This window comes from Pygocentrus nattereri, chromosome 19 (genome assembly GCF_015220715.1).
Source record: "Pygocentrus nattereri isolate fPygNat1 chromosome 19, fPygNat1.pri, whole genome shotgun sequence".
Taxonomy (NCBI): Eukaryota; Metazoa; Chordata; class Actinopteri; order Characiformes; family Serrasalmidae; genus Pygocentrus; species Pygocentrus nattereri.
Genome location: NC_051229.1, coordinates 14534501 through 14550472, shown reverse-complemented (window position 1 = coordinate 14550472; position 15972 = coordinate 14534501). Strand labels below are relative to the sequence as shown.

Here is a 15972-nt window from a genome sequence, read left to right as displayed (position 1 = left end):
TTGAAAAAGACAAATTGGTATCATTGTTACAAAAGAACTAAAACAACGAGCTTTTCATATTTGCAATAAAGTTATTTTCTGAAAATAAAACCAGCTCCCTTATTCTGATATTCTCCAGCAGAAGATGAGAAAAGGAGAGCTAAACACGCATGCAGTTTCTCCTTATATGACCTGTATCCAGTGCTTCATAGTCAAAATGCCACTATGTCAGTTGTGTCCAAGAGCTGGAGTGAAGTATTCAGCTTACAAGTTATTTTCAGTTCCTCTTTTATGTGGTCAGTACCTAAATTAATGGAAGTCTAATGATCTCGCTATGAATTTACCAAATGGGAACTGGTTCAGATGCTACAGCCATAGTGCCAAAACCACAGAAACAACACAGGAAGTGAGAAAACCCTCTTCAACATTGGAGCAAATCTAACATGGACTGTCTTTTGATTTTGCTCCTCATTTTTCCTAGTAAGTAGACTTTTCTCACGTATTACCTTTAACGTCGTAATAAACAATTTCTACATCAACAAACAGACCTGGAAAAGCAAGTAAGTGAGTAACAAATTCTTTCTGTTGTCTTTGTTCTGTCTCTGCAGCCACTGAGAGCAGGAGGTGGTCAGAAAGGCAATCCTCTCTACAAACTGGAGGAACGGTCACCATCCCGTGTCTTTATGATATAAAATATATACAACATAAGAAGTACTGGTGTTATGATGCTAAAGCCGCATTTAATTACTGTAAGATTCTGGCTTATGGAAATACTACACAAGATAGAGTAACAGTGACTGATTATCCAGCTGAGTCTCTTTACTGTGACTATGAGAGATCTGCAGAGTGGAGACACTGGAATGTACTGGTGTGCTGTGGAGATTGGAGGAAAATCTAAGCCAGATGTTAAAGAAGACTTTTACATCACAGTCAAATCAGGTATTAGATTACAAAGAGCAAACTGAGTATTGGCTTGTTAATAAAACTCATCCTTAAATCTGTGTTAAATTGTCTCTCTTTGTGTCCAGATCCTGATCTATCTGTAGTGGAGAGCAGTGTGAGTGGTCAGGAAGGGGGCAGTGTCAGTGTCCAGTGTCTCTACAGTGCTGGATATCAGAATGAACAGAAGCAGTGGTGGAGATCTAAAGACCAGAGGTGCTACACAGTGGGAAGGACTGACACATCCCAGAATTCAGCCGTGCAGATCAGTGATGATGGAAGAAGATCCTTTAGTGTGGAGATGAGTGGACTGCAGCAGAGTGATGCTGGCTGGTACTGGTGTAAAACTGGATATCTGCAGATTCCTGTTCATCTCAGTGTCAGTGATGCTCCTCCAGGTACGATCGCAAACACTAGTATTTGATTTCATGATTACCTGTGTGAAGGATAAATGCATTCAAGGTTACTTTCCCAAAGTACTTCTACTGTTTACACTAAGTGTGTTAGAATTATAATTAACTATAATAATAACTAAATTAATTTAGTTGTACTTTTTAAAGTACAACTTAATTTGCACCTAAGTAGATTTAAGTATGCTATTTGTAGACATAACAGTTATTACACTTATTAAAGATATACTGTTTGATGAACTGATACACTTTGTGCTATGTGCTATGTATGAGTTTAACAGCAAATAAAATGCACTTAAATGAAATTAGATTTCAGTCACAAACAAATCAAACATGAATGAAAGTGTACTTTAAAACTTACATAAGGAATATTGTAATATATCTTCCACGCCTTCAAGTGCTTTTCTGCTCCAAATTGGAACAACTTATGTTGCAATGAAGTTAACTTAAGCAAGTGTCAAAACACAAGTTCTACTAAATCCAGAAGCTCACAAAAGCATACATTAAAAGCAATTACTTTGAAATTTAAATTTTAACTTTAAAATTTGACTTAAAATATAGTTTTTGAAAAAAAAAAAACAGAAAAATATATTTTAGATATTTTCCATAAAATACATGAAATCTAAAAGTGTAGTAAGTGTAAGTAATCTTAGTATTCTCTATATACACTTAAGTATACTATTTGATGTACTTAAGTATTCAGTTAAGTGACCCAGTTTATTAGTCCCACAAGTGGGAAATTCAACCCTGCAGTCTAACCCATCCGTTCAATGAAACCCCACATACACACTAGTGAATACACACACTAAGGGGCAGTGAGCACACTTTCTCAGAGTGGTGGGCAGCCGAATCCGCAGCACCCAGGAAGCAGTTGGGAGATTGGTGTCTTGCTCAAGGGCTCTTTAGTCACAGAGCGTTGGCTCAGGGGATTGAACCAGCAACCTTCTGGTCGCAAGACTGGTTCCCTAACGTCCAGCCCATGACTGCCCCTATTCTTCTTTCATGCTAGGGTATTGAGAACCATTTACAGTTTTTCCAAGCAAATTTCAATTTCTCGAGTAAAAAATAAAGGAATGAGACACTTGAACTGTGCACTGGTCTACATATCATTACATTTGACTGCTCTTATGTTGGATAGCAGAAAGAAACTGCACTGATAAACATCAAATATTTTCAAAACAATACTTTTGTGTATTTATGTGTATTTTTTTTTACATGCTGTGCTTTCTTCATTCATTCCAGTTGCCTTTTTGTCAGACCACTATATTCATAATCACAAATATTTTCAAAATGAATTGAAGTAACGTAATGAATTAATTTATGTGACTGTTTTTGTAGGTTCGACAACTGTGACTAGAATGACAGAGACAGAGCTGTAAGTAATGACATCAGCTCTAAGCATTCCTAGTCTCCTGTTCAGCTATACTCTCACACCTCAGTGCTGGATTTTTTTTCTTTTGCAGAACAACAAATGCCTCCTCTGCAGTGACAACGTCTGAGAATATAAATCACACAGACAACAACAGGATGGAGCAAGACAAGTAATTCATAATGTGATTTGCTGACAAACTGAACTTCTCCTGATTATGTACTGTTAATATTGATGAAAGCATGAATTCTTTAGGGGGCAGTGTGTACAGTACTGTGTGGCATTCCTTTTATTTAATTTTCAGTCAAAATGTCCATTTTTAAGTGTCATGAAAAATAACAAAATGTACATTTATAGGATATAAATGTATAGAAAATTGTACAAAAGCATCAAAGGCTAAATATAATATTACATTTTCCCGTATTTAGCATGTTTACTCTTTGTATGTTTAGTTTTTTAGTATGTTTACAGCTTCCATTCTTTTGCTTTCAGTTTTTCAATGAAATCTGCAGGAATATTTGAGACACCTCCAAAGTTCATTGCTAAAAAAGTTTCGCATTTTTTGCTTCTCACAGTCCAAATAATCCCAACTACAAATTTAGTCTTATCATTTCATCGAACCTTACTCAACATCTCAGAGATCCAGTTCCAGTGTTCTAGTCAATTTGTTTAGTCTAACAGCTACTCATCCTTTAAACTCATAGTACTGAGTTGTCTTCTCACAGTGGAAGGATGGACAGAGACACCTGCGGAGTGGAGCCTGATTTTCTCCTCTCTCTCTCAAAGATTAACCCCTTTAAAATTCCTAGACCGATTACATACTGTGGTTATTATTTAGCAACTACAGGAACTTCAATGCCAACTAGTCAAGGCCTTCTTAGGTTATAGATGTGTGTAATAAAACATTATTGCTTGCCCTCCAGCAGACCATGGCCTATTAAGAGGTTAAATACTGTTTATCTGATGGTGACCATTTTAGTGGACTACTAGGTCTTGCCCGGTTGTTAGGAGTCCCATTTTCACTGTGTCTTTTAATTATTATTCCAGTTTTCACTTATTTTCTATTAACTGTCCTCTTCCTTATACTAGTAGATTATACTTATAATAATCCTATTATAATCCTATTAATCCTATTAATATCCTAATAATATATCCTATAAAATAAAAAGCTTGTTCTTGCTTGTGGCTGTTTTGATTACAATTAAACAAATGAAAGGGTGACTATGTGCTTTGTGCAATGTGTACGTAGGTTAGAGAAGTATTATTGTATGAAAATGCACAGTGCATGAGTCAAAATGTGTCTCCCTCTGGTTCAAGTAAGAATGGCTGGCTTACATAGACCATGTATCTTCATTCTTTGCAGAAATGGAGAGATCTGGTTGGTCGGGGTTCTGCTGGCTGTAGGCCTCGGACTGCTGCTGATCCTGCTCGGCATTATAATGTGCACATTAAGAAAAAAGCACAGTAAGTATTCACTGTCTCCTTTTTCCATAGAGAGCTTTTATGGACATTTTTGAGATTTTGTTATAAATACTGATGAGGTCCGTAAAAGAAAAATCTTCGAAAGTCACTACTAAAGTAAATTAGTTGGTTTCAGTTAAAGTTACACTATGAAAGATTTGGAGACCTTTCTGTGGGAAATGTATAATTGTCTATATCACTTGATTTTCACTTCTGACAGAGAGCAGAGGGAGGTGCTATAACACTGCAGTTCTCATGGTTAGTATTGTGGTTGATGGGTGTTATCATGTGGTGTGGTGCAGTTTACCTCTTTTAGTTTAGAGTGCAGTTGTTAGTGATGTGTCTTTCTGGTGTCATGACTGTAGTTTTGAAATTTCATTTGTTTCCAGAAATAAAATAATGTGATATTTTTATTTAATGCAAGAAATTGTCTGTGTTGTTAAAAAGCTTGGGAACCACTGCTCTGAACTCATTTGTTCATAAACAATATCCTGTCATTAAAACTTTTACGTGTTATCATTGTGTATGTTATATCCACAGCCTTCATCTGCACCAGATCAAAGTGATGTGACCTACATCTCTGTAAGAAAAGTTACTAAAAATGAAACTGTAAGTGAACTCCAAAAATACAGCCATTGCCACCAATAGGGAAGTTTGACATTTTCACAGTATAATAACCTAGGCTAAGACTCAGATTATATGCTGATGTATTACATTCTCATTTGAATTTTGCTACTGATATGGTTCCATTTTAAATTTGTGGGTGATCTGACTGAGGGTTTCCCTTCAGTATTGAAGTATTCACATAGAATCATTTCTTAATCTTTTTCTTTGTTTTTTGTGAAATCTTCCAATTAGAAATACGCTTATTGATTTTATATGAAACAAAAGTAAACACATTTTCAAATTTAATCTCCTAATACATTTAAATAGTAGCCTGAATAAAGTATTTATTAGATGCTTATCTTAGATATTAATCAGCCTCTGTTTTATTCAAGTGGGTTGCTGTCATGAGGTTAACTTTGCAGAATCATTGACGGTTGCATTAAAGCAAAACAAAGCTAATTTAATGGATTTTCAAGAAATACTTTATTTTCCAGCACAAAGATATCCTGTTATCATTATGAGCTTAAACAAAGTGGCTATTCATGTCAAGTCATGTTCTGAGCTCAAAAAAAGTCCTAGCAGCGAGTGGCTCTGAACCAAGCAGCTATCTTGGCAAATTTTTATACATCAAACTTTATGTCATTATCAGCTAATTACACTAAAACCACTGTAAAATTTACACGTTGCTTCATTCATTCAGAACGACTGAGCTGAGGAAAATCTATCAAGTGTTTACAATAGTGTTGTTTGATTTATTTATGATGATACTAATAATGAGATGCATTTAGTTTGTTTGGATGCCGCATGTGATATTACTAAGTAGCAATACAGATTGTGTTTACGGCAGGTTTACATTTCAGAACTAATTTTGAAGCATGATGAAGTCCTTGTCCCATGTGTGCACTGATATATGAAGAAGGCTGCTCTAAAGTGTTTCATGGTTGAGAGTCAGAATTGACAGGGAGTGGATCATCATGTCTAAAATTGACTGACATCTGGTTTAGTTAACTGTAACTCATAGGCTGAACACCATGGCTAACTCTGCCACTGTGACATCATAACATCTTTAACCATTAGTAACACTGTTTTGATCACATGATAGTCCAAGTAAAGTTGTCATAGAGAAATGTCTAGTTGTGGTGCAGGTTCCCCTAACTCACCTGATTTAGCTGGTGTAAGTGAACCAGTTGCTGGTAGGAATCTAAGATCCTCCTTTGTTTCTAAATCTGTCGCATTTTCCAGCTTCGTCCAACATTTGGAGATGAAGGGGTGATCTACAGCTCTCTGAGTGACAAGTAAGAGGTGAGAATTACTCAGATTGAGGGTCAAAATACAACAGCTGCGGTAGGTTATGGCACACACTGAAAAAATGAATGGATAAAAGAATGATGTGAATTAGGCATCAGCTTTGCGCTAGGGGTTGTGTCCATTAATCAGCGCTGTGGGCAACGGTTGAGTACTTGCGGACAGTGCCTGAAATACAGTAGTGGTAAAAAACTGTAGTGAAGCAGCAGGAGGAACGGAAAAGAAACCAGAACAGAACAGAAAATCAGTTTTTCTCCTGAACACAAAGCCTAAACTACTTTTAGTGTGTAAATACTATATAAAATGAATCCAGATTTACTGCAAACAGAGTATTACTGTGCTGAAATACAGGCTTGTAAGCCAAATTTGGACTACTGGTCAGCAAACAAACATGGATAACTTGTTTACACAAAATTCCAGAATATAATTTTTAAAGCGGTATCATGTTTCCTGGTTCAGCGACTAAGACTATATCTTGTTCGGAAAGGCTCATGTTTGTTTCACCATTGGACAGTGCAGTGAAACATTTTACACCGATGCAATTATTGCTAAAGGTGAACTGAAACACACAATTGTGTTTAGTAGATTTTATTCAAGTGGAAATGATGTACACATGTGAATCATGTAAACTCAGTGCATTGCACTTTCCACTTTTTTCAGTTATTTCAGTCAGCTACTACATATTCTGTTCTCTCTGTCTTGATTAAAGGTTTAAGCAGGTGTATTTCTGGACTACATCCCTGACCACAGCTTTTACAAAGAAGATTATAAAGTGGCCGAACAAGTGGGATTTAGAGTATTTATGAGATGCAACCCTTTGGCCTAACTCAAGACGAGAAGGGGAAATGATCAAGAACTTTCTGTACCATTTCAGCATTGGAATGTCTACTTACAGCTGTAAACAAAAGTTTTGGACCCCTGTCAAAAGACATATTTTGTTGATTTTTGAATGAAAGGTTTAAACACAACCTGTTTTAACAATAATATTTCTATGCAGATGTTAATGCACATATAGTTTATATATTGTATTAAATAAAAAAGCAATTCAATTTCAAAATAAAATTTCAGCATGTGCAAAAAATTGGACATCCTGTTCTCCCATTCTTAGTAACACCTGCTTTGGCAGATATCACATCTTGCAAACACATCTGTAGCCAATTAGGAGATCGTTCTATTCTTGTTCCTCAAAGATGATAAAGCCAGGAGACTGTGAAGGCCATTCTCAAAGCATTTTTTCAATTCCCCATGCAATGTGTCACTCACCATTGCTGCCACACTACCACAAATGCTTAACAGGCAAGGTGTTCTTTTCATCAAATGCTGCAAATCTCCAACATACTTTTGGTGATTGTCACCAAAGAGTTCCATGTGTGCTTCAATCCACATCACTTCTTTTCAGAATGCTTCTGGCTAAGGTTGCAGGTAAGTTTTCCTTGTGATGCAGGTCATGTTTGTGCAAGCAATGCCACACAGTAAAACAGTGCACCACCACCAATGTACATTAAACCTTCTTGCAGGTCATTCACTGTCATATGGGGGTTTTGCATTGCCTTTCTGGCCAATATCAAAAAATTGTCATCCTATCTGCCCTGTTTGAACAGTTCAACAATCAGGGTGGTTACCAGTAAGAGTCTGAAGATGCTGCATTTAATGATTGTGATTGGCTAATTTGCAATGAAGGGGAGTGGAAGTACGCTGAGCTCTTCTTCGGTGCTTCTCTGTGTTAATTTACTTTTTGACAGTGAATTGCACATGTGTTGTAGGTTAAATTCCATCTATGGAATAAATTTGTGCTAAAGCTATTGCAGCCCTTTCTCTCATTATGTTCCCTTGTACTGTACTTTTCCTAGCAGTGTGCTACCCCAATAGATCTATCTCTAGATCAAACCTGGTCACCTCATTCTAAAAGTTCTTGCTCCTGGCTGATATCTAAAACATAGCAATAGTCATGGGTGAGCGGGAGAATTTAGAGACTTTATTAAATAATAACAAAAAAAAGTCTAAGTATTTGTTTACCATCACTGCATTTCCCCTGCGTCTGTATATGTAGAACATCAAGGAATCTACACAAGAGTAACACAAAGTAAGTTGATTTTTTACTTAGTTTTGGCAAATTATTTTTTATTATCAAATGATATATTTATATTAATATGTGTATAATATATGATGTATAAATGCTTATACTGAGTTCAGAGCAATTTTTTATCTTTTTTCTAAACAGACACTGAGAGCCAGAGGTGGTCAGAAAGGCAGTTATCTCTTCAAACTGGAGCATCGGTCACCATCCCGTATCATTATGATATGAAATATATACAACATAAGAAATACTGGTGTTATGATGCTGCGGGAGCATTCAATTATTGTACGATTCTGGATATGGAAATTAAGTTATTATTAAGTGATACTTTTGATCCCACAACCGAGGAAATTCCACCTCCGCATTTAACCCATCCGTGAAATGAAACACCACATACACACTAGTGAACACATACACACTAGGGGGCAGTGAGCAGCCCTATCCACGGCGCCCAGGGAGCAATTGGGGGTTAGGTGTCTTGCTCAAGGACACCTCAGTCATGGAGTGTCGGCCCTGGGGATCGAACCGGCAACCTTCCGGTTCGATCCCTAACCTCCAGCCCACGACTGCCTAGAGTAACAGTGACAGATTATCCAGCTCAGAGTCTCTTTACTGTGACTATGAGAGATCTGCAGAGTGGAGACACTGGAGTGTACTGGTGTGCTGTGGAGATTGGAGGAATAACTGAGCCAGATGATAAAGGGATTTTTATCTAACAGTACAGTCAAGTCATAAACAATCATAAACAGCACATTATAATTAGTGGCTTGTATTTGGTTTACTTAGAGGTACTTCATATTGCTAAAATTTATCCGGGTGTAACTTCATAATTAACATGAAGTGCAATATAACCATTTGTTTTGGCTCATGTGCTTTTTCTAATAAGGCCCATTTGCACCTTGCTGTACAAAATATCATTAGGTTGAAATAATGACTTATTTTCTCAAGATAAGAAGATGAATAGTGAAGTGGAAAATGTTGAGGTATTACTCAAAGTATGTGGTTATTCTAACATATTAAATAACTAAGACATTGGTTCAACATAATACGGTATACATTTGAGAGAATAAGTGATGACTTTGACTTTGTTAGATGAGCTGAACTCAGTGCCTTTGGAAATGTGAATTTGTAAACTCCCTGTTTAATTTCATTGAAGACAACCAGGTTGTTTGTATGATTGTATGATTAGGACTTGTCGGTCACATTGCACAAATAAAGTGCATATAGAAGCCACAGAGTTTCAATGTGTGCAAAAACAGACCTAGTTTTAAAATAATCAAGGTTACATTGAATTATTGTTTATTGTTACAATCCATCATTTTAATACTAGTTTACATTTGCAGCTTTTATATTATTATTCAATAATTGCAGGAGCTTCAGTGCAAACTGGCTGAGATATTCTTCGGTTCTAGAAGTGTATATTAAAATTTTGGACCTGTCAGTGGGTCCTGGCCATTTAGGGGGTTACTCTTTTCACTACCTGTAACACGCTCAGTGCTACCCTGGGAAGAAGAAGGATGCAGGAGGTTGATGGATGCAACATTTGACATATTAGTTTATTCTTTAACAAAAAAACAAAAACAAAACCAACCTCTACACAGACATTTCAGTAATATGAGGTTTTAAAGGGTGGTCTCAATTGGAAAGGGAGGTGTGAGTAGGGGTATTCTGTTGGTTGCAATCTGCAACTTTACTGCTAGGTGCCACTAAATCTTACACACTGTGCCTTTAAGACAATGAAGTATTCAGACCATAGATATTTACAAGGATTGTCTTACGGTACATTCATGTATATATATATATATATATATCAGTATATTACATTATTATTAATCATTTATAGGGTATTTTCTGTTATTTTCTGAGATGACTGTCTCAAAGCCCAACCTGTCCAAACACCTAAATTTCAACTTGTGAAAATAAGACATTTTTTGCTTTTTTGGAAAAGATTTAGATTTTGCTAGTCATGTACTGGTACGTTATGCTCAAGATTAGTTAAAATAGTTACTACTGAAATATTCACTGCTGAAACATTTGGTAAAGTTTTTTGAGACAAAATAAAATGTTCAGTCCTGTATTTTACTTACAACAAATGTGTGTGTGTATATATATATATATATATATATATATATATATATATATATACATACATACAGAGAGAGAGAGAGAGAGAGAGAGAGAGAGAGAGACAGAGAGAGAGTGAAATATTAAAATGATCAGATACTTGATCAGTTTGTCTTCCACCCCTAAATACACATTGGTGTTATGCACATTGGTGTTATGAGATTACTGTTAATTTTACCAAACAGGAGCTGGTTGGGCTGCAACAGTGACATCAACACAGCAGAGACAAAGGTAAAAAGTTTTCATTTTAGTTGACATGAGAATCGATTCAACATGGACCACCTTCCCATTTTTATTTTCTTAATTTCCAGTAAGTACACTTTTTCTATGTATTACATATTACATGCAGCATTACTGAATAGACACTAAATTTTAAACCTAATGGATGAAGAGTATATTGTCAGTTATAACAAGAAAATGTGGTGTTTACAGTGACTGTCTCCTTTGTAGTCTGTGCAGGCGTTCCAAGTGAAAGGTGGTTAACTCTTCAAACTGGAACGTCTGTTACTACTCCATGTCACTATGATAATAAATATACACAATTGGATGGATGGTGTCTATTAACAATTGTATGCCAAAGTATTCCTGAACTCATGTAATGATATCCCCCACAGAAGCATGCTGGTTATTAATACAGTGCTGTCCGAGTGATCGAAGGTCATGTATTCCATGCTTATTCCACTGTGGTTTTCAGTCTTGCCCCTTAAACAAACAGATTTATCCAGATGGCATAAATCTACCTAAATCCCATTCACTCACTGAGGAACATTGTTCTTAAAATGGTGGATTATTTGCTGCTGCATTTTTTTGACAAAAACCTTGACCCATCCTTGTTCATGAATATACACAAATACCTTTGAAAGGACAGAGATATGGCTCAGTTATGTACAATGTTAAGAATAAAAGTTGTAGAATCTTTAAATTATGTGGAGGTACTTTAAGCTTCGAAAAGTTCTTCAACCTCCTGCAACTCACTTACTAAAATGGTTCTCTGAAGAAAGTTCTTTAGCCTAACAAAAGTGGTTTTTCTATGACATCACTTCAAAGAACCATTTAGGCACCTCTATTTTTAAGAATCTACTGCCTGAGTAAAATCTACAAATAATGTGAATACATTTTTAATGATTTATTTTGCACTATTTTTGCAGGTACTAGAGATTTTGCTGCAGAACTCATGTGAGAACACATTAATACACAATGCTGAAGGGCATGACAGCGGTCAGAATAGGCCGGTTGTGAGTTTGACTCTTTAAATTGTAGAAAGTCATGTAGACAAGAGTGGACCACTAACACATTTTTTTGCTAAATAAGAATATATGAAGTAGATGAGCAATATGAATATTTTTATAAAAGCAGTTGTGACACATCAGACTTGGAAACCGAAGAAGGATCCATGTGCAGGTTTAATAGTTAAAGGGGCTCCAAATCCAAAACTCATGGTCAAAAGGCATAAAAAACAGGTCAAAAACAGTAAGTCCATCCAAAAACCAAACATCCAAAACACAGGGGCAAAAGGCAAAGGCAAAAATCCAAGAAGTCCAGGCAGAGTCAGAAACACAATACAGGTAGTTATTTCAAAAACACTCAGTATTCAGAAGCAAGGGAACTGGCAATACTTCCCACTGTTTGGCTGAAAGAGAGGAGTATTTAAGCTGTGGCTGATTACAGAAATTAGGTACAGGTGGTTTGGTGGGAACAAGGCTAGTATTCCGGGTAGTGGGACCATACAACGGATTGCTGACAGTAGTCCACACATCTCTGCTAACAATGAATGTAAATATTGCTTCCAGCACTGACTATGTATGAACAATGGAACAAAAAATGAAAAGGGGTTCTGAGTGCAAATGTTACAGGTAACCCTATAGATAGGGTTAAAAAATTGTGATAGTATTTTAGGAGGCCTTGTTGGAACACTGCATTAAAACTAACCCCACTGTGTGGAGGCTGTACTGTGGTGTCAGTCACAGGCCATGCTGCTGTTATGGGCTTGTAGAGAGGGGCCATGCAAAGATACAACACTCCCAGCATTAAAAGAACTGTCATTGTTGCTGTTACTATTGTTGTATTTATACTTGGTAACACTATGTGGATGGCCCACTGTAGATGCTTTGTAGATGCTCAATCTATCGTTAACTAGCATTCAGCTAAATATCTATTAAATGCAAATTAACTTGAAGTTGTGGGTGAAAGGATTTTATTAAATCTTGCTTCAAGCATAACCCCAACATTTAATGCAAACCTACAACTACTGCTATACCTAACCCTAACCTTAATGTTGTTGATAATCAGTATCACCAGAACGTTTTTCAGTAACATAGCTATCTGTAGATCAACTATAGGGGACCATCCAAATGAAGTGCCCCCATTCTAATGAATTTATTAGAGTAATTGTGTCTGAGGAGGGCAGGCTTTATAGTGTAACTAGTGGTTAGAAGTGTCTACACGTCTCAAGTTTCATGTCCTCGCTCATTACCCCCTGATGCTTCCTGTTGAGATAATGCTGGGCTGGCCATTTCTAGTCTTTGAAAGACTTGCTGTTGAAGTGCCTGTGCAGTAAAGACTGTTTGCCTGTGCATGCAACGTTTCCCACATCATCCTCTACTCCACAGCTACAACGCTTTAGACTGGCCAGCTGTCAGTGGCCTGTATTCATCAAAGAATAAGAATGAGAGCAGTTTTGACCATCCTGAAAGATGTATGAATCGCTCCGTCTGTGATTCAGCAAACTGTTGTACAACAACAACAACAACAACAACAACAACAAAAAACTGATTTTGGTGTAGGTGATGAAACAAGTGCCCATGCACAAAGACCTAATGTTCATATCATTTGCAATGGATGAACCCCAATTTGTCCTCACATACATATGATTTAAATAAAGCATGCCCTAATTCATGCAGATGTTTTAAACGTGATCCAATAAAAGCAAAGTATTTAGGTTGTCTTATCTTAAAATTACTTGGGTGATCTGAAACATTTAAATGAGCAAAAATAGAAGAAATTGGATGAGGTGCAATTTTTCACAGCACTGTATGTAATGGGAAGCAGTCTTGAGATATTTTGGATGAATGTTGCTCAATAAGAATATGTTTTGCTCATAAGATTGCTTCCTCTTTCAACTTCTTCCTTATGGTTAAAATATACAAAGCAGTAAGATATGATGTGCAACAGCAGATATGAATAGAGATAAATGTTCACTACATTATGGAATCTGTCTTTATGCTCCCTGATGCAATATATGATATCCCTGATGCACCTGCTTTGTTTCATGTTGCAGAGAGTTCTGTGATGCATGAAGCTGAATGATTTCACACACCCTGTGATCCTGGATTGAGAGGGGATGGAACAGCAGAAAGTCTTTCAGCATTAATGGTGCCTTCACACATGTGCAAGTTACTCATGCAATGGCCACTGAAACATCCCCATGCTATGACAGATGCTGGCATTTGAACCATATGCTAGTAGCAGTCTAACTGGTCCTTTTCTTCTTTGGCTGAGAGAACACAATGTCCATTATTTCCATAAACAATCTGAAAACTTGTCTCATCAGACCACAATACACATTTTCACTGTGCATCAGTAGATTTCAGATGAAAGAAGTCAGTGGTGTTTCTGCACATTGTTGACATTTGGTTTCTGCTGTGCATAGTACAGTTTTAAATTGCATTTTTGGATGCAATGATGGATGGTGTTTATTAACAATGGTATGCCAAAGTATTCCTGAACTCATGTAATGATATCCCCCACAGAAGCATGCTGGTTATTAATACAGTGCTGTCCGAGTGATCGAAGGTCATGTATTCCATGCATATTCCACTGTGGTTTTCAGTCTTGCCCCTTAAACAAACAGATTTATCCAGATGGCATAAATCTACCTAAATCCCATTCACTCACTGAGGAACATTGTTCTTAAATTGGTGGATTATTTTTTTGACAAAAACCTTGACCCATCCTTGCTCATGAAGGACTAGACCTTTCCTGGATACTCCTTTCGTACCCAAGCATGATTGCATCATCTGTTCAAGGTTTTTTGTTTTTTTAAATTTCACGATCTCCTGTCTCAACATTTTTGCAGCATGTTGCAGGTATTAGTTTCAGAATTAGTGTATAGTCACAAAAAAGAAAAAAAACCAATGTTGAAAAAGTAATACATTGAACTTGTTTTCAAGAAAACACTTTTTAAAACCGTTGCACTCCAAAACTTTCTCCCATTATTTTTATCTCAGCTAATTTCAGGTACTGTTAGGTCACTAATAGTGTTAGTTCATCAAATTATGTAATGGGAAGAATTCATTTATCTGGTTTGTGCTTACAGATTCTACAACAGTGACTGGAAATACAAAGACAGACCTGTAAGTAGTTTTTTCATTGATGCAAGTCTTTAAAATCAACAATCAGCAGTTTTTTTTTCTCTTTTTGCAGAACTCACTCTTTTGCAATAACAATAACAACTTAGAATGTACGTGGCATGTCAAGTGTCAATTTAAAGAAGCAATGCTAGTAAATTATGCACAATGTGAAATTCTGGGCTGAGCTTTTATAGACACTTAATAGTTCTTTTATAGACATTACACTTTTATAGTTCAAAAGAATTTTCAACTATGAATTCATTATTTAACATGTATGCTCTGTGACCGTGATGGATCGTAAATGCCTACAGAGAGTGGTGAAGACTGCAGAGAAGATCACCAATTCTCCACTGCACTCTCTGCAGAACATTTACAACCATAGAGTCCAAAGGAAGGCTGCCTCCATCATCAAAGACCCCACCCACCCCCAGCACGGTCTGTTCAAACCTCTGCCCTCAGGCCGGAGGTATAGGAGCATGATGTGCAAGACCTCCAGACTAAAGAACTCCTTCTTCCCCACTGCAATCAGAGTTCTGAATCAGAAATAACTACTCACACTTCGGTCTGCCAGACTTAGGTACAGACGTGTGATGTGTATCCCACTGTTAAAGAACTCTTTCCTCAGGAATAGCCTGCAACTACTGTCACTTTAACTGTAGCACATGTTTACAATTGCACTATTGCACTTTACTACTCAATTCTGCTGCAGATAATCATGTTCCCGGCAAGGCACAGCACTATCCATCCATACCACTGTAATTTATACATTGTGTTATTTCTTGATTAATATATAAGGTTGTATATATACTCTTTTTTATTTTTAATGTTATATCTGGCATTCTTAGCGAGGAGCAAAGTAAGCTTTTCATTGTATACAAGGAAACCTGTTTCCTCTGTACAAATGACAATAAACACTTTGAGCTTGAACTGAAAAGTGCAATGTGGTGCACAAAGATTTGTCTTGGTAGCACAAACAATTATTAGGCTTAAGGTCAATTACTTCTTCTCATTGGTGATATAGGTCTTGATTTCATCTTTATCTTCAATTAACAGAATGATCATTTCTAAGCTGCATTTTGTGTTTACTTGTTATGTTATCATCTTATATCAAAATGAGTTGGATGAACTAAAACATTTAATTGTGACAAATTAGCAAAAATAGAGGAAACTCAGATGAGGTACAATTTTTCACAGCGCTATATGTAATGGGAAGAACTCTTGAGATATGAATGTTGCTAAAATAAAATAAAAATCAATGTTGCTCAAAAGATCCTTTCCTCTTTCAACTTCTTCCTTATGGTTAAATGTACAAGGCAGTAACATATGATGATTATAGAATCTGTCTTTATGCTG

General features: G+C 36.5%; 1 protein-coding gene and 1 pseudogene across 1 annotated transcript; both read left to right on the top strand.

The window, feature by feature from the left end:
* Positions 1-229: 229 nt before the first annotated feature.
* LOC108415594 lies at positions 230-7027 on the top strand (annotated as a pseudogene).
* Positions 7028-7469: 442 nt separating this feature from the next.
* LOC119261626 (CMRF35-like molecule 3) lies at positions 7470-8862 on the top strand. The gene is made up of 3 exons (XM_037531239.1): positions 7470-7491; positions 8291-8456; positions 8706-8862. The coding sequence occupies exons 1-3, from the start codon at positions 7470-7472 to the stop codon at positions 8860-8862; spliced, it is 345 nt and encodes a 114-aa protein (XP_037387136.1).
* Positions 8863-15972: the final 7110 nt, after the last annotated feature.

Coding starts and splice junctions, on each gene's coding strand:
- LOC119261626 (XM_037531239.1), top strand. CDS start 7,470: ATGCTTCTGGCTAAGGTTGCAG. Junction 7,492..8,290: donor GCTTCTGGCTAAGGTTGCAG/GTAAGTTTTCCT, acceptor TTTTCTAAACAG/ACACTGAGAGCCAGAGGTGG. Junction 8,457..8,705: donor ATTCTGGATATGGAAATTAA/GTTATTATTAAG, acceptor CCTAACCTCCAG/CCCACGACTGCCTAGAGTAA.